Source organism: Sminthopsis crassicaudata, chromosome 2 (genome assembly GCF_048593235.1).
Source record: "Sminthopsis crassicaudata isolate SCR6 chromosome 2, ASM4859323v1, whole genome shotgun sequence".
In the NCBI taxonomy this organism is placed as follows: Eukaryota; Metazoa; Chordata; class Mammalia; order Dasyuromorphia; family Dasyuridae; genus Sminthopsis; species Sminthopsis crassicaudata.
In genome coordinates, this window is record NC_133618.1 from 440861095 (window position 1) to 440882742 (window position 21648).

The 21648-nt window shown below is 43.5% G+C and overlaps 1 protein-coding gene across 12 annotated transcripts in view; it reads left to right on the forward strand.

Annotated features, from left to right (window-relative positions):
* Positions 1 to 21081, forward strand: part of DLGAP4 (DLG associated protein 4) — a 93287-nt gene extending 72206 nt beyond the window's left edge. For 9 of the 12 annotated variants that reach the window (XM_074292561.1, XM_074292568.1, XM_074292566.1 and 6 more), the window contains 5 exons: positions 3201 to 3289; positions 3997 to 4409; positions 16468 to 16559; positions 18756 to 18908; positions 20792 to 21081. In XM_074292561.1, the coding sequence (XP_074148662.1) occupies positions 3201 to 3289; positions 3997 to 4409; positions 16468 to 16559; positions 18756 to 18908; positions 20792 to 21010 (966 nt within the window). In that variant the 3' untranslated portion in view covers positions 21011 to 21081. Of the gene's footprint in view, positions 1 to 2862; positions 2943 to 3200; positions 3290 to 3996; positions 4410 to 16467; positions 16560 to 18755; positions 18984 to 20791 lie in introns of all 12 variants that reach the window. The other 3 variants (XM_074292573.1, XM_074292562.1, XM_074292572.1) reach the window with 3 other exon arrangements.
* Positions 21082 to 21648: the final 567 nt, after the last annotated feature.

Genomic DNA, 21648 nt, shown 5'->3' on the forward strand with positions numbered 1-21648 from the left:
CTGCAGTTATTCAGTGACTAATGCCTCAGGCTACAAGTCCACCCTGGAAGCAGAGAACATGGCTAGAGAGGGCTCTGGCCCCAATGTGGCCCTTGCTATGCTCTCTGCAGGTAATCAGTCTGTGCTCATCTCCAACAAATCCTTGAATATTCTTCCCCAAATGCAGAGACTTAGGGGGATGCAGATTCCAGCTTTAATTCCAGTCCTAATTTATATTTATTATATTTATTTATATATTCCAGTCCTAATAATAGATTAAGGTAGAGAGTGCCCTGTCATTGGAAGTATTCAAATGGAATTCAAACAGCTATCAGTTAGGATGGCTTTTTTTTCTGGTTCTGGAAAAGAGGTTGGACTTAGAAGACCTCTGAGGATCCCATCTTTTCATTTAGGAGTAATACAGGCCCTAAAGTACTGACACGTTAAAAAAGGCAGACCTTAGAGATGACATTCAACATGTCTTATTTATCAAGGCTTCAGCCATTGGAGGACTAGATCTGTCTCATAAAGACAGCTGTTTTTCAGATATACTGCTCCTCTCACACCCTTTCTTTCCTGCCTCCTTGAGTTTGGGGCCCAGAATGTTTGCCTCTCTTTATTAAATAAAGCCAGTTAAAGGGTGAACCTTTGAAAATGAGCAATTTCATGCATAATTATTATTAATTAAAATGGGAAACCATTAATTTTCAAAAGTCAAAAGAGATTTGAGAGATCATTCTCTCATTTTTACACATGGGAAAACTGAGGCCCAGAGAGAAAGGGAATTACTTCATGCACATAATTAGTTAAGGATAGAATGAGAACGCCGGTTTCCAGTTTCCTACCATAGTGTGATAGATGTTATTAGTATTTTTCAGCCCTTTTGAAATTTGGGTTCTTGACATAGTACCACCACTCACTAGCTGTATGGCTGTATGACCTAGGTCACGGCCCTTCTTGTCTCTGACTTAAGACTAGATGACCTCTAAGGATCTTCCATCCATTCTTGGATTCTAAGATCTTACTTGGATTGATATGAAAGAATTTGAGAATGGGAAAGGATGTGACCTGAGCCTCAAGATGTTGGAAGTGTGCAGACGAGAGTTGGTGAAAGCCTGAAACAGGTGGGGATGGGGGGAGGGTCCTGTCTCCTTGGGCTGGGACAGGACCAGCTGTGATTAGGAGGGTGTGTCCCATGAGGAAGCTCCAGCTGGGAGTATGAAAGAATGACGTGTTTGAAAGGCTGCCATGTGGGAAGGGAGATTAGTCTCTCTGCTTGGTCCCTGAGGTCAGTAGAACCAGTGCAAGGAGATAGGTCTGCGCTCCACTTCCTAACACAGGAACTTCCCAGAAGTGAAGCAGGCCGATTCCGGGGGCCGTGGCTCCTTGGCAGAGATGTGGCAGGGTTCACTCTGTCAGGTACAAGTTCTCTAGAAGAGCCCCCTTCCAGCACTGAGATTTTATAATTAGATAAATGGAATCTAGAAGTTCTCCTATGAGAATTGGAAGAATTCCCAAGTATTGACCTGGGGCAAAGGAAACTAAATTCTTAGGACATGTCTCATTCACAGACATGTCACCTCCTCCTTGGGCCTAGATCCTGCTGGACTTCATTGATGGCAGATACGCCTTGTCTGTTTCCACATTCTCCTGGAGCACTTACCTCCCTCCTTTCTTTCCTACCTCAGGGGGCCCCTCGAAGGTCCAGTGACCTTAAAGGGCGTAGCCTAGAAGTACCCTGTGTGGGGGGCCTTGAAGCAGGGTGAGAGGGGGTACAAAGCACTGGTTTTGGAGTCAGTCATCTACAAGACTTTGAGCACAAGCCATTTTCCCTTTCTTCTTCTGTAAAATTTGGGGGGACAGCTACATGGCACAAAGAGCCAGGCCTGAAGTTGGGGAGACCTGAGTTCAGATACTTGCTAGCTGCCACAAGTCACTTAAATGCTGTTTTCCTCAATTCCTCTTTTGTAAAATGAGCTGGAGAAGGAAACAGCAAAGGGCTAATATCTTGGCCAAGAACACCCCAAGGGGATCTCACACAGACTTAGGCACCACTGAAAATAACAGAGCAGTAACAAGAGATTCCAAATGCTTGGGCCATCTCTTAAAGCCCCTTCCAGGTCTAAAGTTCCTTAGTTTAGTCTCTGGCGAAGGACAGTTTTGAAAGCTTTATCCTAGATCTTTTGAGGTGGGAGAATGAGTTCCTGTCTCCTTCCCTAACCTGAAGGCTGAGTCAAGGGCTCATTACCTTAGTTGGAGACAAGCTCCAACAGGAAACTGATAGAGAAGATCCCAGTGACTGGAGTCTCATCACTGCTCTGGGGCTGACTCTCCCTCCTCCTAAAACCCTTGGCCCAAGCTTGGTTTGTAGCCTTCAGGACATTCGCTCGCCCTGAGCAGATGGAAGACCTGTTGCCTGATGCCTTTCAGCATGAGTTTCACATTTTTGCCCCGGGGGAAAATAAAAAGAGTCCCCTGCTTGTTCCTCAGAGATATGGTTTCTCCCATACCCCCCCCCCATCCTGGGGTCCTAGCAGATACAGGGCAGGTGTCCTTGGAGTTTTCCAATGGAAAGTAACTTGTTTTTACCTGCCATTTTTCACTCCTGATTCTCCCCAGAGATATTCAAGGAATTCTTGCTCAGTTGGGCCTGTGAGAACTCTTCTGGGTTGATTCGTATTCATTCCACGCTGGACCGTCCGGCTGGCTCCTCGGTCCTCCCTGCGGGAGTCCTGGCTGCCGGGGCCGGAGCTTCCCCGGGAAGTCTCGGCCCAGCCCGTCCGGCGGCTTCCACGGCCCAGACATAACCACTGTGGCTCTGTGTGTGTGTGCGTGCGTGCGTGTGTACGTGTCTTTTTCTTCTTCTCTCTGATGTGTATAAAGGAGAGGACTAGAAGGAACGGTTTCCAACTCCCCGAGGACAGCGGACCCAAAGCCATCGATCTGATGCCTCCCTCTTCAGAGTAGGGACAGCCAGTAACACTCCCTTTGCCACCCTCCCCCCGCCCGTGTGGTATGAGCGGTGCCCGGCTTCCCTGCTCAGCCTGTACGCCAGCGTGCAACGTTTGCATGCCTGTCTCTCCGTTAGTCTGTCTGTCCGTCTGCACGGACCTTTTTTTGTGTTCTACTAATGTGAATTCCAGCCGCAAGTTCTTGTGTTTTTGTTTTATTTTTTTTTTTTGTTTCTGTTTGTGTATTTTTTTTTGTTGTCGTTCAATAAGGTTGACTGCATTCAGCCAGTGCCAAAGGAAGAGCCACCTCCCGCTACCAAATTCCAGTCCATCGGGGTACAGGTAGAGGACGAGTGGCGGTAAGTCAGAGAGAGGCGGCGGCGGCTTCTTCCCCTCCCTCCCCCCCTTTCCTCCTCTCCTTTCTCATTCTGCTTCCTCTCTCGCTCTCCCTCCTTTTTATCTTTGTCCCCTTCTGCTTCCTCTGAATTTCTTCCTCCTCTTCGCCCTCCTCCCCCTTTAACCTTGCCCTCTTTCCCACCTTGTTTCTTCCTCCCTACCTCCCTCCTCTTCCTCCTCCACCCTTAAGCTGCACTTACCATTGGCTCTAACCCATGTCTCTCCTTCCCACATTGATGATAACTAGACTGGGCTTTGGGGCAGGGGCAGGCAGCGGGCGCTCGGTGGTCCCATGAAAGCTTCCCCGTGATCCCATGAAAGCTTCCCCGTGACCGTGTGCTGCCAGAATTGAGCCTCTGCTCTGTAAGGCGAAAGCAGACGTTGCGAGAGCTTAGGGCAGAGGCGCCGTCGTTCTGGTGTAATGGCCTATCGCAGTACGCAGGCAACCTTATAACTGTGTGTCTGTGTGTGTGTGTGCGCGCGCACAGGGCAGGCAGGGGCTACGCAGAGAATGCGGCGGGGGGCCTGGGCGGAGGGGCTTCGGGGCCCAGCTGCGGGCATGATGGAGTGGTGCATCCTTTGTCTCCCCGATGTGTGTGCTGGGTGTGGTGACACACGGGCCGCGCGGCCCGGCGGGGGCCTGCTCTGATGGGCCGCCGTCCCCTCCCAGGTACAGCGGCGCACCTCACAGCATGTCCTCCAAGCGGGACACTGACTCAGACACACAGGAGGCCAACGACTCCAGCTGCAAGTCCTCCGAGAGGAGCCTGTCCGACTGCCCGCCGCACCACAACTCCATCAACATCGACGCCAGCCCCCGGCCCTCCGCCAAGGCCTCCCAGATCAAGCGCAACCTCTCCTATGGAGATAACACTGACCCGGCCCTCGAGCCTTCCTCGCTCCCCCCGCCCGACCCCTGGCTGGAGACGTCCTCCAGCTCTCCCCTGGAGCCTTCCCCGCCCGGGGCCTGCCGGAGGGATGGCTACTGGTTCCTGAAGCTACTTCAGGCAGAGACAGAAAGGTTAGAAGGATGGTGCTGTCAGATGGACAAGGAGGCCAAAGAGAACAATCTCTCTGAAGAAGGTAAGGCGGAAAGCGGGGGCGGGCACCTGAGGGGCAGTGAAAGTGGGCAAGAGTCGTGGGACCATCCACCCAGGGGGTTACAGGCAGGTCCCAGCCAGTCCCCCTCAGAGGGGACTCTAGCAGACAGGCAGAAATCTCCCTGCCAGCATCAGCAGGAAAGAGTGGAGACCGCCTTTTGTCAAAAGGTCTGCACGGAAGGAGCAGCTTCTCTGCCTCGTGGCTGCCTGTTCGGTGCTGGAACAGTCATGGTTAGGAATTCCTCCTCCCAGGATAAGGAGAATAGGGGTTGGACTTGGGCTCTCATTGGTAGAGAAGGAGCTCTCCTGGGAAACAAACTTGTGTGCAGTGAAGTCGGCTCCCGCTTTACAGTTTAATGATCTTGGGGAACCGTCAAAAGTAGAAACAGGGGCCACCTTAACTGTACCTAAGGGACTGCATGTTGGCTTAGAAAGCCATGTTAATCTTATCTGTGTTGGATTGTATTTTATTTATTTTTTAAAATATTTTCCAATTACCTTTTTTTCCCCTGAGGCAATTGGGTTAAGTGACTTTCCCAGGGTCACACAGCCAGGAAGTGTTAAGTGACTGAGACCACATTTGAACTCAGGTCCTCCTGAATTCAGGGCTAGTACTCTATCCACTGCGCCATCTAGCTGCCCCTTCAATTACCTTTTAATCTAATTCATGGGGCAGAGGGGAAGTAGGGGGTGAATGCTTATGTTTAAACCCTCAGGGATCAAAGCACAGAGAGATTTTTAATTAACTGAGTTACAGCCAGTGGATGGCAGAGGGGAGGCTGTCGAACCAGGTTTTTCTGGCCTGAACACTGGCTCTACTCTGTCTGTTCCTTCTACCATTCAGCTTCTCCTCACAGTTGGGAGAAATTTGTCTCCCTCTCACTTAAAGAATATAGAGCTGGTCCACAACTGAGGCCATCTAGTCCACATATATACCATTTTACAGAGAGGAAACTGAGGCTTGGGGACATCGTGTCTTACCCAAGGTCATATAAGTCGTAGGCATCCAAGACAGAATTTGAACCCAAATCCTCTGAATCCAAAGATACTGCTTTCTTCTCTATTTCTCCCCCCCACACACACCAATCTGATTAAATTTAATCCCTCTTCCCAATGTCCACTACTTAACAAAGTGCTTGGCATTTAGTAGGTACTTAATAAATGTTGGCTGATTGATCATTACCTTGTCATCCCCTTCACATATTTGAAGACCACTGTCATGACCCACTGAAATCTTATCTTCAAGAGTGAAAGCAGCCCACTTCCCCGCCCCCTCATTCCTCCAAGTCCCCACATGGCTTGATTTCCAGCTCATTCACCATCCTTTTGTGTGTCCTTCCAAAAACATGGATCCGGACCTAAACACGATACTCCAGATAGGGAGGGTCTGGTCTGACAGGCTGAGCCATGCTTCTCACATCCTACTTCAGGACAGTAGACTTGTGTTCTGTATCCTTGTGCAGACCTCCAGCATGTTTTGGTCCAGAGTTTCTATGTGGGCTCCACATAGAGGAAGGCCTTCTTTGGTGAGTCATCATGGGGGCAGAGTTGGACAAATCTCTCAAGGAACAAAGCTTACATGTTGGGGGATTAATTTAATCCTATTTTTAATGTCTTTTTACATCACATTTATTTCTGAATATTTCCTCCGCCAATTTATCCAGCTAGAGCTATTTCATTACCAGAATTACAAAACAGGCAGGAAAACAGTCCAAAAAAACTCACCATTCTGTGGTTGAATAAATTGTTATGTGATTATGATGGAATACTATTGTGCTATAAGAAATGATGAGCACAGTTCTCTCAGGAAAACCTAGAAAGATTTCCATGAGCTGATGCGAAATGAGATGTACCATGTACAAAGTAATAGCAGTGTTGTAACATGATCAACTGTGAATGACTTAGCTGTCCTCAGCAATGCAAGGATCCAAGGCAATTCTGAAGGATTTAAAATGAAAAATGCTGTCCATCCCTAGAGTAAAAACTGATAGTGTCTGAATACAAATTGAAGCTGAAGCACACTTTAAAGTTTTTTTTCCTTTTTCTTGAGGGGTTTATTTTGGGGGGAAGGGTCTATGTTTTCTTTTATAACATGTTTTGCATGATTACATATGTATAGCCTATGTTGAATTGCTTGCCATCTCAATGTAGAAGGTAGAGAAGGAGGAAGCAAGAGAATTTGGAAATCAGTTTAAAAAAAAAACACCAAATATTAAAAAATTGTTTTTACACGTAACTAAGTAAAAATAAAATACTAAATAAGTTTTTTAAAAACCTAACCATTTTACATCAACCATGTCTGATAACAGTTGCAACATTCCATACCCAAAGTCCCCCATCTCTCTCTTTGTATCTACATAATAGATACTTTGTAAATGTCATTTGATTGATTGGACAGAGTCCTAATGTCTAGCTAGCCCTGGCTCTGCCACTCTTTCCTTTCCCAGTGCCTCACTTTCCCCCAGTTGGTCATAGTGTGGGATCTCAGTCTCCTTTGTTACATTCAGTAGATATCAGAAACTAATGGTTTGAATTCTTCAAGAATATGTATCCTGTCTTTGGAGATTGTTATTAAGGCTCCCTTCAAGCAAATATTCTGCAGACTCCTTTGAGTTCCCTCAATCTGCTACTGCTTCAACCAGGCCAGGGCTACCCCCAGGACCTACTTAATTTCTAGAACACAGACCCCAGAAAGGGGCTGTCACCTTCTGTCATCAGGGCTCATCTCTCTGATTTTAGACACAAGGAGCTCCCATAAGCAACAGTGTGACCTATCTCTTTTCCTAGCTTTAGGTTGTCTTTCTACATTTGTTCTAATTTTTATTTCATTTAGATGTGCTCTCCTATTCCCTACAAGCCCTACCTCCCATGGTAGCTCATCTACTCTGGGGGTAGCCTTTGTTATGCAGATGTTTTTTCCTTATCAGGAGTCTCAGTAGTTTGGATTCCATGGTCTCTTGAGGGCGGCAGATTTCTAAGAACTTGCTAAGAAGATGTATATGTATATATGTGTGTGTGTGGTATATATGTATATATCACATATACAATATATGTGTATATGATGAGTAATAGAATTGAGGATAAAAGATCCCCTAACAGCAATGGGATCCCCTATCCCCTTGGCTGGTTGCGCAGGTTTTGTGAAAGAATTCACAAACCCCAATAAATACAGGCACAAGGTTTGTGGCAAAGAATGGGTTTATTTACACTTAGAAAGTAGCTTGCTAAGAAGACAGCTTTCTTAGTGGACAAAGAATCCTGTTAGGATAGTTTTGCAAAGATGGGTTTACATTGAGAAGAAAATGTCTTCATCAGTGAGTTAAGTCCAGAAGAACATTTAGCAAAGATTAGGGTTTCAGAGTCGCCTTTTATTAGCCTTCTGAAGTCTGGGGCTTCTTTGATCTTTGGCCCCCAAGCCAGGGGCCAATCTCTGGATGAAGCTGAGAGACTGATTTTCAATTCATTAAATTCAAAATTGAATGAGACTACTTATCTGGGAGTTGTTGGGGAAGAGTGTGCCCCTCCCAGGATATCAAAGTCGGGAGCACCCTTTTCCCCCCAAAGGGACACAGTCCACATCAGGGCCTTTTCATCGCTTCCCCTCAAAAGATCTCAATTTGTATATGTGTGTGTGTGTCTTAAAACAAAGAATTTAGGTACAGAATGAGATGCTTCAATACAGCTGTTATTTGGATTGATTCTGCTTGATGCTTCAGCTCTAACAACCTATTTTCCAAACTCTTCCACAAAAAAGATTATGCAAAAGTTTTAGGAGATGGTATTTCAGAAACTGGAAGTCCAGTTTTCAATCTGCTGCATCTACCTCAGTACTTAAAGCCTTGAAGACTCTTTTTATTTTATTTATTTATTTCTGAATGCCAGCCTGTGGCATTCAGTATCTAGAATTCCTAGTGCAGAAACTCCTTCTACCAACTACCTTCTACTCCTATGATAGCAGAATGTCCCTCTCATTTTTGTTTCTGAATCCATGGGGCAGAATGCAGTGCACTCTGGCTCACAGTATAGGTTTTTACTAAAACCTCATGTTTAGAGCTAGAATTTGAGAGTCATTTTGTAGATTGGGAAACTGAGACCCTGCAGTGTGATGTAAACTTACCTATACTCACACACATGGTGTCAGAAGTCACAGCAGCTGCCATGGGGTGGCTTAGGGAAAGAGGCCTGACTTTGGACAGCATCTTGCAAATGGATGACACTACCCTGGGTTAGCTCATCTACCCAGTTGGCTTTTGGAGGAGCAAAGTGTGGTACATAAAGCAGACAAGCAAGATCCTGAAGCAACAATATGGCAGCGACATCCCCGCTACTGTGGAAGAGCTGGTGGCGCTTAAACTCCACTTCTCGGACACCAAAGCCTATCGCTCTTTCATAAATGCTTGTTGGATCAAATCTGATGTGTCCATTGTCATCAGCTAGGAGATGGTTGGAAATTCAGCAGTTAAGTATTAAGTACCTACTATTTACAGAGCACTGTTCCAGGCATTAGGTGCTATTGTTCACTCATTTTTCAGTTGTATCCAACTCTTCATGATCTTATTTGGGGTTTTCTCAACAGAGATATTGGAATGATTTGTTACTTCCTTCTCTAGCTCATGTTACAGATTTGGAACTGAGACAAACAGGATAAAGTGACTCGTTCAGGGTTACAGAGCTAGTATGTGTCTGAGACCAGATTTGAGGAGGCAGATATTACAGGAGATGCCAAATTTAGATAAAGAGACATTCCTGCCTTGATAGTATTCCCAGTCTTGTAAGGAGAGAAGTTACCCCAATTACAAGTAATTGGTAATATACAGAATTATACAATAATCGTTTTAGAGAGTTAGAAAACTAGGTCCTTGGCAGCTAGGGAATCTAGGAATCAGAAAAAACTCCTGAAGGAAATAGCATCCAAATTGGGCTTAGAATGAGTTAGAAGTCTCATAAGAAGAAGGTGATGGTTAGTGGCACAGAAGGAGACCTAAATATTGATAAATAGCAGATGTGTAGATTTGTGCTTGGCTATCATTTCCCACAAAGAAGAAGGGGAGAAAGTGATGGAGGAACTAGAGAGAGGGGTAATGATGGGATGCCTTAAATAAAGAAAAGCACCTCAACAAAACATGTAAAATGCACAGAAGAGAATAGAAGGACGTATAGCACAGACAGGCAGGGTTAGAACTGGGATGTTAAATTTAATATATGTGTATATTAAATTTATATAGTATTATAATATGTAATTAGACATTTAATACAATATAAACTTATTTACATTATATTATATGGAAGTAACCTATTATGTTTAAAAAGCATAGATGTCCCTTTTTCTACTTTTCTTTAAAATAAGGAAATATCCTTTTAAAAAATGTTTGTCAAATTCATAATAAAAATCTTTTCTTTAAAGAATGGATAGAAAATGATTTACTTAAGGTCATAAAGCTAGTCAAAGAACACTAACCTGGAAATCAGGTTTCCTCTGTACCACAGCTGCTTCCCTGAAAAGAACATGGTCAATGCTATAAAGAGTTTCTGATAATCAATTCAATAGATTAACCCTAGGTAGGTTTTATCAGTAATTAGAACAACTTTAGCTCTCCTGTTCTTTACTCCCCTGTAATTTTTTATGTATAGACTGCTTCTACAAAGAACAGAGACTGGGTAGCTGTTTTCTGATATTTGAAGGGACTACTTGTGAAAAGGACTTGATCTTCTTGTCCCTAAGGGGCCAAACTGACTTCTGTGTAGAAGTGTTATGAGGAGGACTTAGAGTTAGATTTCCTATAAGGGAAACCTAACAATTAGAGCTATTCAGAATTGGGAAGGTCTGAGTCCAGAGGCAGTGAGTGAGTTCCTCTTCGTGGAGGTATTTATTCAAAGGCAGGTGTTGTGTGAAGGAAACTCTCTTCAAAGTATAGATAGCTTGAGATTGCCTCTGAGATTCTGTGATTCTGAGGAACAGCAGAAATTACTGATGAGTCAGTTACAGAGTAGGTGACTAATTTCTGAAATTTTGAATGAATGTTAGAAGGTTTAAACCTTGACATAAAGTTTTCTATGACTGGCTTTGACTGGGGGAGGAGAGGCATTTCCCTGAGATTTAGCCCCTTGATTTTTGGTTATTGGTAATTAATAATTACTTTGTATTTCTGCAGTTTCCTCAAATAGAATGTGAGTTTTTCAAGAGTAGGGTTTTTGACTTTGTATCCAAAATGTCCAGCACAATGACTAATGTATAGTAGGCATTAATAAATATTTGTAGATTAATTATTGAGGCAAATTGTTGTCATAGAAACATCACAAGATTTGGAGTCAGAAGACCTCAGTTGGGATCTCAGCTCCAACCCTCACTGATTTCATGTCTATGGACAAATCTTTTTCTTTCCCTCAGTTTCTTCCTTTGTAAAATGATATGATTGAACGAAGTGATCTCTAAAGTCTTTGTTATGTGTTAACCAAGAACTTGAACTACTGTTCTCAAAAACTTAAAGTAAACTAGAGAAGTTGAAGTATTGATAATGGGCAGAAGAAATGCTGGTTTGCATAGAAGCTAGTAAAGAAAACATACACATTTTCCAGTCCTGTTCTCATTATACTTTAGGCTAAATTCAGCCAGCAGATTTTTGTTCTTTTAAATAGGATGACAAATAACCTCTTGTTGATGGATGAGCATTTATTAAGCTCCTACTGTGTTCCAGGCATTGTTTGCTAAGTGTAGAAGTGAAAAAGACTCCAAATTCTGAGAATCAGATACTTCGAATTCATATCCTGCTTTGGTACTCAGTAGCTGTTTGACTTTGGGCAATTCAGTAGCAGAACTTGTACACATAACTCTGATAGTACTTCTAAAAGGAAATGCTCTGTAAATCTGGGATCATAGACTCAGAGGTAGACAATGGCCTGAGACACCCTCAAATGCAACTCCCTCAGTTTACAGCATCTGAGACAGGATCTGAACTTGGTTCTTCTGACTGGAAGTCCAGTTTTCAATTTCAACTGCATCCACCTCAGTACTTAAAGCCTTGAAGGTTCTTTTTATTTTACTTACTTCTGCATGCCAGCTTGTGGTATAATTAGTATCTAGAACTCCCAGTGCAGAAATTCCACCAAATGCAGATTGCCTCCAGTTCACCCGCAACACAGAGATCACATGATTTGCCCTATATCACACAGCTAGAACCTGAGCCCTACATCCATCTGATTCCAAGCCCAACTGCCCATTTATCTATTTTGTCATTCTGACTCATGATATCGTGTTCTGTGAGCTATAATATGACTCAGGGATGGTGCTTTGTACACAGTAGTCTCTTAATGTGTTGAATTAATCTGAATTAATGTGTTGAATAAAGCCTCTTTTGGATTGAGATTTCCTTGATTGCAGTTCTTCAGTGAGAACATTCACTGCTGTCTTACTCCCTAAAAAAATGATTCCAAAAAGTTGATCTCTTAAAGGAACTGATGATCTCTCCTGGGGAGAGAGTCCCTGATTTGATATAGAAAGGACTGTCTCCGGAAAGAGGAATTGAGCCGGTTTTACTTGACCATGAAGGTAGAACTAGATGCCACAGGTCAGGTTACTGGAAGGCAGATTCTTGGCTTGATAGAAGAAACTGCTTCCTAACAGTGAGATCTGAAATTCTGGGATGAGCAGAGCTCTCTTGGGAGTTGGTGTGAGTTCCCCAACACTAGGAGAAGCAGCTCATCTGTTAGAGCCGTTGGCACGGAGAGTGCCTTTTCATTCCATCCAGTTTGGAACATTCTGTGGAATCCCTGGGAACCATTATTATTGCCTCCTGCTCAAGCAGTCAATAACCATTCATTAAGTACCCGCTTTGTGCCAGGCACTGTGCAGGGCACTGGGGACACAGACCCATTCCTGCCCTCAGAGGAGAACAATGTATATGCCTAAGTAGAGTGTTGTTTGTCCTTCCTTCTCAAAGAACACCATGACAGCAGGGAGGGGACACCATGACATGCAAGTGAAGTGGATTTAAGGGAGGACTGGCTGGGCAGGATTCCCTGCCTCAGTTTCTCCTCCAGAGCCATCTGAGTCTGGTGGCCAGGTAGAGATCAGGACAGCTGGGGACATCCCAGATGCAGTGGGAGACTTTTGAGCTAAGGTCTTTAACAAGTCTCGGTTTGAGTCGATGCCCAATCGGTATTTAAGACGAGGTAAGATGATGATATTTGTCCTTCCTGAGGTAATGCTGTGATTTCTGAGTACTGGAGGCTCTTTTAGTTTGATAGAGAGGGAAAGGGGTGGGAGTGTTAGGAAAGGCCTGGAACAGGAGATAGTGTTTGTGCTGAGCTTTGAAGAAGCTTCCAGTAGGTTAAGAGAGAGCGAGTGGACATTCCAGAAGGGAGATGGAATGTCAGGTGATAGCAAAAAGACCATTTTGGCTGAAAGTGGTACTTCCGTGGTGCTTTAAGAAAGTAAGGTAGAAACAGCTCGGAAAGGAAGGGTTGGAGCCCTATTGTGAAGGGCTTTAAATGCCAAAATGAGAAGTTAGTATTTTATCCCAGAGGAAACAGGGAGCCACTGAAGCTTCTTGAACAAGGGAGGGACATGGTCAGATCTGCACTTGAGGGAGGAGTATCATTTTAGCAAGTTGTATGGAGAGTAAGGAGAGGAGTCCATGTTCCCCATAAGTGACATTATAGATGCTCAGGGGTCAGTTAGGCCTGATTGGCCATCTCTTTTTCTCTCTTCCTCCTCTGACTGCAGCACAGACACAGAAGGCCTCCTCAAAAGTGCTGTTTTGGAAACTCCCTCTGCTGAATTCCAGGAGAAGGGGAAGCAGGAGTTTAGGTCCAAAAGCTTGGCTCTTTCTTCTCTGAGAGAGAAAGGGATACTGGACTAGAATTATATTTCTCTCTGCTACTATAAGTATTATTAGTCTTGGAGATGTAGTTTTCAGGCTCCAGGAGAGAAAGGAATCTCAAAGACTGTCTAGTACAATTTGCTTCTTTTACAGAGGAGAAACTGAGTCCCAGAGAGAAGGGGACTAGTACCCAGGTTTACTAGCTCTTGATCCAGACTCTCCTTGCTCAACTTGTTCTGTCTGTGGTGCTTTTTGTTCAGCCTCTTAAACCACTGTGGTGAAAAATGCTCTACATATGTTTGTTGAATGAAAACCAGCTGTCAAGGCTTGTAACAGAAGTTAAACTCTCCAGTCTACAGTACTGGCTCTCTCTCTCTTGCAGAAATAGGTGTTAAAGCTGAATGGGTAAGCAATGAGACCACCAAGGCCATTTGGATTAGGAAATTGAGGCCTAGAGAAGGGAAAGACTGCACTGTTAGCAATTAGTAGTCTGTGTCCTAGAGAAGGGCCCCTGAAATGGCTAAGAATGGGCTGTATGTGGGACCTTGAAATGCTGGTTAGTAACTCTACCACTTTCTTGCAGAGGTAGGGGAATGAAGATAGAATGCTGCAGAGACATGGTTCATTTTGCTGACCTTTTCCCCCCTTTTTTTCATCTTAGTTAGTTACCACTAACTAGTGGGAAGGTGTATATTCAAAAATTAACACAACAATAACAAAATAAATGCAATGGGTAAAAATTAGTAAAAAAAGATAATTATATAATATATTGTTATATGCATTAATTACATTATATTAATATTTATTAGTAATGTCAATTAATAATAAATGTTCAGCACATGTTTAGGGTATAACTAGGAAGTGCACACAGCTTGGTCATCCAACCTTGACGGAATGTTAAATAGCTTCCTTTTGCACTCTGACCATAAAGCTTAAATCCAAGAACAAAGAAAGGAATTATAAAGAAGGTAGAAACATGAAGCCCATGTTTTCCATTTACTCAATATTCTCTTCTATTCTCCATAAAAGGGAGAAGTTATTTGACTAAGATCATATAGTGAGTTTGTGATAGCCAAGATTCTACCCATTGCTTCTCCTTGGTATCCCAGGGCTTTGCCCAGCACTTGCTTGGCACATAGGAATTGATTAATAATAACTGACCAATTATACTGCCCTACCCTCCTTTTTTTGGAAGTCAGTGGAATGGTTTTAGTGAGTGGTCAAGTCACCTCTTGGAAAAGAGGTGGGAAAGAAAAGCATTTCATTTATTTGGAGTACCTTCAGTCTCAAATAGGGACAGAGAAAACAGCATTTTCCCTGGAAAAATTAATCCTTACCTGGATTTGGGGGGGACTAGAAGAGTGGAGGGAGGAAGTTGGCTGGTATTAAGGGACAACTAGGGGTCACAGTAGATAAAGCACCAGCCCTGTAGTCTGAGGAGTTGAGTTCAAAACAAGTCTCAGATTCCTGACATTTACTAGCCGAGTTATCCTAGTCAAGTCACTTAACCCCAATTGCCTCACAAAAAAAGAGAGAAGAAAGGACATTAAGAATGTTTGATAAATGTCAAATAAGGCAGTACAATAAAGTTTTTTAAATGATGGATTTGAAGTAAAAATTCCAGGCCTGCTCTTCCTGCCTGTATGACCATTATTTCCTGGTCATTTGTTTATCTTTTAAATGGAAGCAGCTATACTAAAGATTTTTAAAATCTGAATTGGTTTGGTGTTTTATACTGCCAAATATGTACCACAAAAACAATGGGATTCATATGATTAGACCATTTTTTAAAAGCAGTTTTATTGAGGTCTTTAGAGGGCTTCTATCAGTCATTTCTGGAAGTGCCTTCCCTCTTTTACTGTCAGCCCCCATTACCACTGCATTCTGCCTTTATCCTTCTCTGCCTCTGTTTTGGGAAGCAGTGAGTTGATCTTTATGGAAAATGTGCAAAGAACTCCAGGCTCTGAGAGCCAAGAGGCCTTGGGTACTAACCAATTCTTTTTTTAATGTTTTCTTTATTTTATTTTTAATTTGTGGAATAAAACAAGCATTTCCATAACAGTGTATTTAAAAAAAAAAAAAGAAAAGAAAAAAATTATACCTGAAACTACAAATTCATTTTTTTCCTTTTTCCCTCTTTCCAACCCACCCACTCTGGAGATGGCTACCATTAGGCACAAATATGCACATAAATGTAAAAATCATTCTTTAGATACTGTTTATCAGTTCTTTCTTTGGGTAAAGATAGCATCTTCCTTTATATGTCCTTTTGAGTTAATTTGATTATTTATTACAGCCAAAATTACTTATTCACCCAAAGTTGTTCTTAAAACGATATTGCTATTATGTATATAACATTCTCTTGGTTCTGTTCATTTTGCTCTTCATTATTTCGTACATTTGTACCCATTCATGTTATTCTAAGATTTTCGAGCTAACCAATTTTTCATCTGATTTTGGATTAAATCACTTGCCACTCCCCCTCCCAAAGCCCCATTGTCCTCATTCTGTCTCTGCTGCTTGGGATTACCTGTGGGACAAACTCTTCTCTGGACTTTATTTTCCACCTGTTAAAAGTGTGAAGGGGCTTGCACTCTCAAATTCCCTTCCAACTCTAAATCATCCTATATTCTGTAAAAGGAGATAATGTTTTAACCATCTCTCTCCTTAGGGTTATGGGGGCAAAGCATTTTGGAAACCTTTTAAAGTTCATAGATTAGGTAATGTGGGCTTTATGACCAGTCATCGTCCCTAGCATTGCCACCAACAGAGTGGGAGGTTTGGAGCAGATTTTTCTTTTTCTGTGTCTGTGTTTGTGCTAAACTGCTAAGGAGGCAGCTTTGGAACAATAGGTGACAGCCTTGCCTTCCTTTTGTGGGAGGGCTGAGCTGAATTGTTGACAGCATGGAGGCAGTGGGCTAGGTCAGATCCGTAATTGAGAAGGATTAGACTCTAGCCCAGAAAATCTGGATTTAACTATTCTAGCACTTAGAAGTTATGTGGTACTAGACAAGGCACATGGTCTCTTCCTACAATGTCTTTATCCAAACAGGGATGAAATCTCATATTTTAAGAGATTATGAACAATGTGTTTTACAAATGTAAAAACTATAAATAAAAATGAGTTATGAATAATAACTACTTATGACAGTGTGTCCTCTTTAGGCCTTCTCTGAGATTGACTAGTTGTGATCTGGACCAACCTTTGTTCTCTTTCCTCAGTCTTAGGGAAAGTCCTCAGTGCTGTCGGTAGTGCCCAGCTATTGATGTCTCAGAAATTCCAGCAGTTCCGGGGTCTTTGTGACCAAAACTTGGTGAGTCTCAGTTTCTTTAGTGGCCCTAGAAGCTGCTGTGAACTTGGGTCAGGGGTAGCAGGGTGGAACAGGGATCTGGCTCCATCATAACAAGTTCCTCCAACTAGCTTGCTGCGCAAGAACAAAGCTATTCTTTGGGTGACGACTGCAGTATCTCACTTTCTCCTCTGGGGAAAAGAGATGTCAGCAGCAAATCCTGGATCTTTAAAATGACTCACACATTCCTGGACCATGAGTTTGGGGCGGAAGGGGGAAAGGGGAGGAGTAAGACTTGTCTTATGTCAGAGGAAGAAGTCTGGCCCACTTTGAGCCAGTGAGCTTGCTAATACCACAAACATCCCAAAAAAGGTGGGGGGGGCCCTAGAGGAGGAACTGAAATCTCTTACCCACAAGGGAATGTGTTCTTGTGGTGGAATGCCCCTGCTCAAGTAACAGTCCTCACTTTATTAGTAACTGTGTCCTGATGACCTCCGGGCTGATTCTAAGCACCAAGCCCAGGTGAGGAGCAATGAGAGGAGCTCTGGAATCTGTAAGATTAGGCCAAGATTAGGGGCAAGAAAAGGGCAGAAGGCTGAAAGGAGTCACTGGGACTCTTAAGACACCCCCTTAAAAAAGGAGATGAGCAGATGGTGACAGCATACAGGCTGTCCCAAAAGAATGAGTGCAGTTTTCAGCTTTAACAGCTCTTAAACTGTGAGTTCAGTTGGATGCAAGTCTTGGTTCTGCCCCTGTGACATATGCATAACCAGAGGCAGGCAGATCTCTCAGGGCCTATCCCTGCTAAAAAATGGAGCTAATGAACCTGGCCCTGCCTGGCAAGACCGTAATGAAAGTCCAGTGAGACAGTAGATATGATAACATTTCCTAAATGCTACAATATGAACAGGAGGAAATATCATTCTCACTGTCATTGATACTTGAAATACAATAATGGTTAATGCCAAATAATGATTAGAGAGCCAAATGTGCTACATCTAGCTTTTGATTTGTTTTCCTCATGCAAATTTTCTGAGCTCCTGGTAGCCAGCCCAGCATGAGCAGTACCTTCTGGAGAACAATAAAAATAACTACTGTTAAGAATATTGAGATCTATATTGAAAGACAGATGGAAAGCTGATAAAGTCAAGAAAATAAGGGTTCAATTTCCAGTTCTTGGTACCTCATAGGTGCTAGATCTACATTGGACAAGAGGAGTTATTTTATCATTATAGCTTCCTATATTAATGGAATTAACCAAGTTGGTCAAAAACATTTTTTAAATCATTATGAAATAAATTATGATCCTTTTTCATTATAGTTTTATCATTGATAAAGCATCATCACATCTATTCTCTCTCTCCTTGGATTTTCCCAATAGTCTTGAGAGGTGGGACACAAGAATTATTTCCCTGATAAATGGAAAGAATATGAAATTTGGGGTTCAGATCATAAATACAGACTCTGCCAAACTGCCCTACAGTAAGACCTTGGCAAGTCATAGGATATTACTGTACTTTAGTTTCCTCATCTGGAAAACAGATGAATACTAGATGATTCTCTGAGGTCCATCTCTAATTCTCTGATTCTGTGATGCCATTTGTCTGAATGCTCAAGAATTGGGGAATGATTGGTGCAGAGTCATAGAATGGCCCTCTCATATCTCAGCCCCTATTCCCATACTTCTACAGCCTGCCTCCCTTCCCCTTAAGCTGCTTTCCTACTTTGTGATAATGGGCTTTGGGAATGCACAGTATGAGATAGAACAAGGCTTCTTAAACTTTTTCTACTTGTGCCCTTTTTCACCTGAGAAATTTTTACATGACATAAAATAATTTTGCAACTCCTACTTTCAGTTATGAAACCCTACATGGGGTCACAACCCACAATTTAAGAAACTTGGAGATAGACTATCAGAAAAATCCTGTTGCTGACTAAAGGTCAAACAAGATACTAGTTTGGATATAAACTTGAGCAAAGAAGAGACTATATTTATAAAGTTTCCAGTATTATCCTCTCCACTGCAGCTTAGACTGAAGTCAGAGAGCAGATTCTTGGTTGAGGATAAGGAATGGCCTTTCTGATGCTTGATGTTGTTGGTGCGATGAATGAATGAATGAACAAAAAAAAAAAACATTTTTGTTCCTATCTGGGACATGATTCCCCAAAGAAGAAGGGGGGACATAGCCACTGAGCCTTCCTCTTTCTTTGCCCTTGTAGAACCCTGACTCCAACCCCAGGCCCACAGCCCAGGATTTGGCTGGGTTTTGGGACCTGTTGCAGCTGTCCATTGAAGACATCAGTATGAAGTTTGATGAGTTATACCACCTTAAAGCAAATAGCTGGCAGCTGGCGGACCCTCCCGAGAAGAAGGTGAGCATGGAGCACTGCCGAGGGGCTGAAATCCAGGGGCTGTGACCTAGTCGGAAATAACACTTTCTACCATCGGTCAGTGCAGCTCGGCTCGGTTCTCGATGTGTCTCTAAGCTAGGACCACGCAGACCCATTTCTATTCCTGGAATCCATGCTTCTCCTGCCATCTCATCCCATCCCATCCATCTCATCCCAAAGCTCTTGTCTTGTGGCTTCCTTTGTGATTTGTGTTGTCTTGACTGCTACAATACCATGCACGGACAATCCCAACCTTGGGACGGTGGCGGCAGCACCATAGGGTTGCTAGAGCCCTATTTGGTGATTTGAGAAACCTATGTTCAAATCCCAACTCTGATCCCACTTGCTGTGTGATATCTTAGGCAAGTCTAGTCCCCTCTCTGGGCTTTGTTGCCTCTGTTTCCTACTTCATAAATTTGAGAGGGTTGTAAATTAGCAAAACAAGAGAGTAATCTGTCTCCTTTTAGGGAGAAATCAGACCACTTAAGAGTTGCTCTGCAAAAAAAAAAAAAAAAAAAAAAGTATTGAGAACTGATAGATTCAAAAGTGATTTCTACCAAATCTTCAAAGAATTAGCAATTCCTGCAAATTTCCAACTGCAAAGAATGATAAAAGATTATTAATTTCTTCTGTGAAGTAAATATGATCTTGAATCTCCCAAACTTGGCAAAGATAAAGACAAAAAAGAAACTTCTAAGCTAATGTCATTAATGATTTTTACAGGAAGAAGGCAATCTAGATCTGTGATTTTATTGGTTTGGGAGATTCTCAGGGTAGACTCTTCCTCTCCTGATGCAGATCAGCAGTGCATCTGTAATTTATAGTCTTAGAACAAGGGTTCTTAATTGTTTTTGACATGGAAAAGTATCCATGATATAAAAGGCAGCTAGGTGGCATGGTAGATAGGATATAGAGCCTAGTATTGGGAAGACCTGAGCCTCAGACACTTTCTAGCTGTGTGACTCTGGGCAAGTCACCTCACCTTTGTTTGCCTGTTTTTCCATCTATAGGATGGGGATCCTCCCCCCAAGGTGGTTGTGAGAATTAAAAAAGATAATAATTGTAGCATAGTGGCTGGCACATAGTAAGTGCTAGATAAGTATTAGTTATTATCATTATGTAAAATACACACTCATTTGCAAAGAAAATCAAAGATTAGTCAAGATAAAAGTATAATTGTTTTCCCTATCCTCCAAGTTCATAGACACTGTCTCCCCCTTGAAATCTGTCCACAGACCCCAGGAGGGTTAAGTGACTTGCCTGTGGCCCCATGCTGTCAGGGAAAGGGAAGATCTGAACTCAGACCTTCTTGACTGTAAAAGTGACTCTAGTCACAGCCATGCTGCCTCCTTTAATGAATGCTAATGGAAAAATAATAAACAAAACGTTGGCCGGTAGAATACATCAGTGCCTCAAAAGGTCACAAGGACACAGGGAAATGAGCCCTAGATTTGCAGTCAGAGGACCGTGATTGAGATCTCGGCTCAGCCATTTACTGCCTTGACCCTGGGCAAATTCCCTCTGTGATCTAGACCTAGGTTCCTCACCTTAAAAATGGGAGTATTGCACTCTGGATTTTTAAGGGTCCCTTGTGGTTCTAGATCTGCTGCTTTGTTCTGAGAGGAATCCAGGGAGCCCCCCATTTGGCCCCCTGTGGAAGCACTTGGTACTGCCCCCAGCCGTCGTCCTCCCCTCCCGCATCCTGTGCTAATTGTGTCTATTGCTTGTGGCCCAGCCACCAGTTGGGTGGATGCCACGGGGTTGGGGGAGGAGGGGAGGAAAAGGGCAGGGAAGGGCCGCCGTGGGGCCCACATGGCGGCCGTCTTTATGTTGCTCTTTTATCTCCTTACTGTCTCAATCTAAAGGAAGAGAAGAAACCTCCCCCTCCTGTGCCAAAGAAGCCGGCCAAGTCTCGAACAGCTCTGAACCGGGACAAGGCCTCGGACTCTGGGGACAGGCAGCGCCAGGAAGCCCGAAAGCGTCTCCTGGCCGCCAAGAGAGCCGCATCGGTGCGGCAGAACTCCGCGACAGAGAGCGCGGACAGCATTGAGATCTATGTCCCGGAGGCCCAGACCCGACTTTGAGCCAACGAAACGGAAAAGGGAAGGAACACAAGCAATTTTTAAATCATTAAAGAGCAAATGAAATACTCCCACCCTTCAGTGTGATTATTCAGTCTAGAGACACCGGAGCCAACTCTAAAACAAAAATTACCAATTAATGAAAGGGCTCGAATTTGGCTTTTTTTTTCCTCTTCCCCTTCTTCCCAGCTTTCAGTGACGAAGATTTGGAACAGACAAGCAAACCACAGGACTGTCTTCTCTTGCTGAGGGCAGCATTGCCACGTGGACTGGACAGACTCCCGCAGCTCCCATGCTCCAGACTGTGGATCTTTTTACCTGTTTGTGTTTCATGAGAAATGATTAGTTTTATTTACAAGCTACAGAACAAGAATCCTGAGCAGCCACTATTGCCCCCGGCACGCCCGTCTCTCTCTTCCCACCTTTCCCTCCCCTCATCCCTGGGTCCTTGTTTTTGGCCTCCATCCCAGCACCTCCCCGAGGTTAAAAGGGCTCCTGCCTTCCCGGCAGGCCGGTGTCCTGACAAGGGCTGAGCCCTCTGTCTCTTACCATCAGGCTGGGAAGTAAGGGGCAAGGCCAAGGGGATGAATGGGTACACCGAAGTGGCCCTGCCCCAAGCCTGACCCATGACCCTCTGGTTA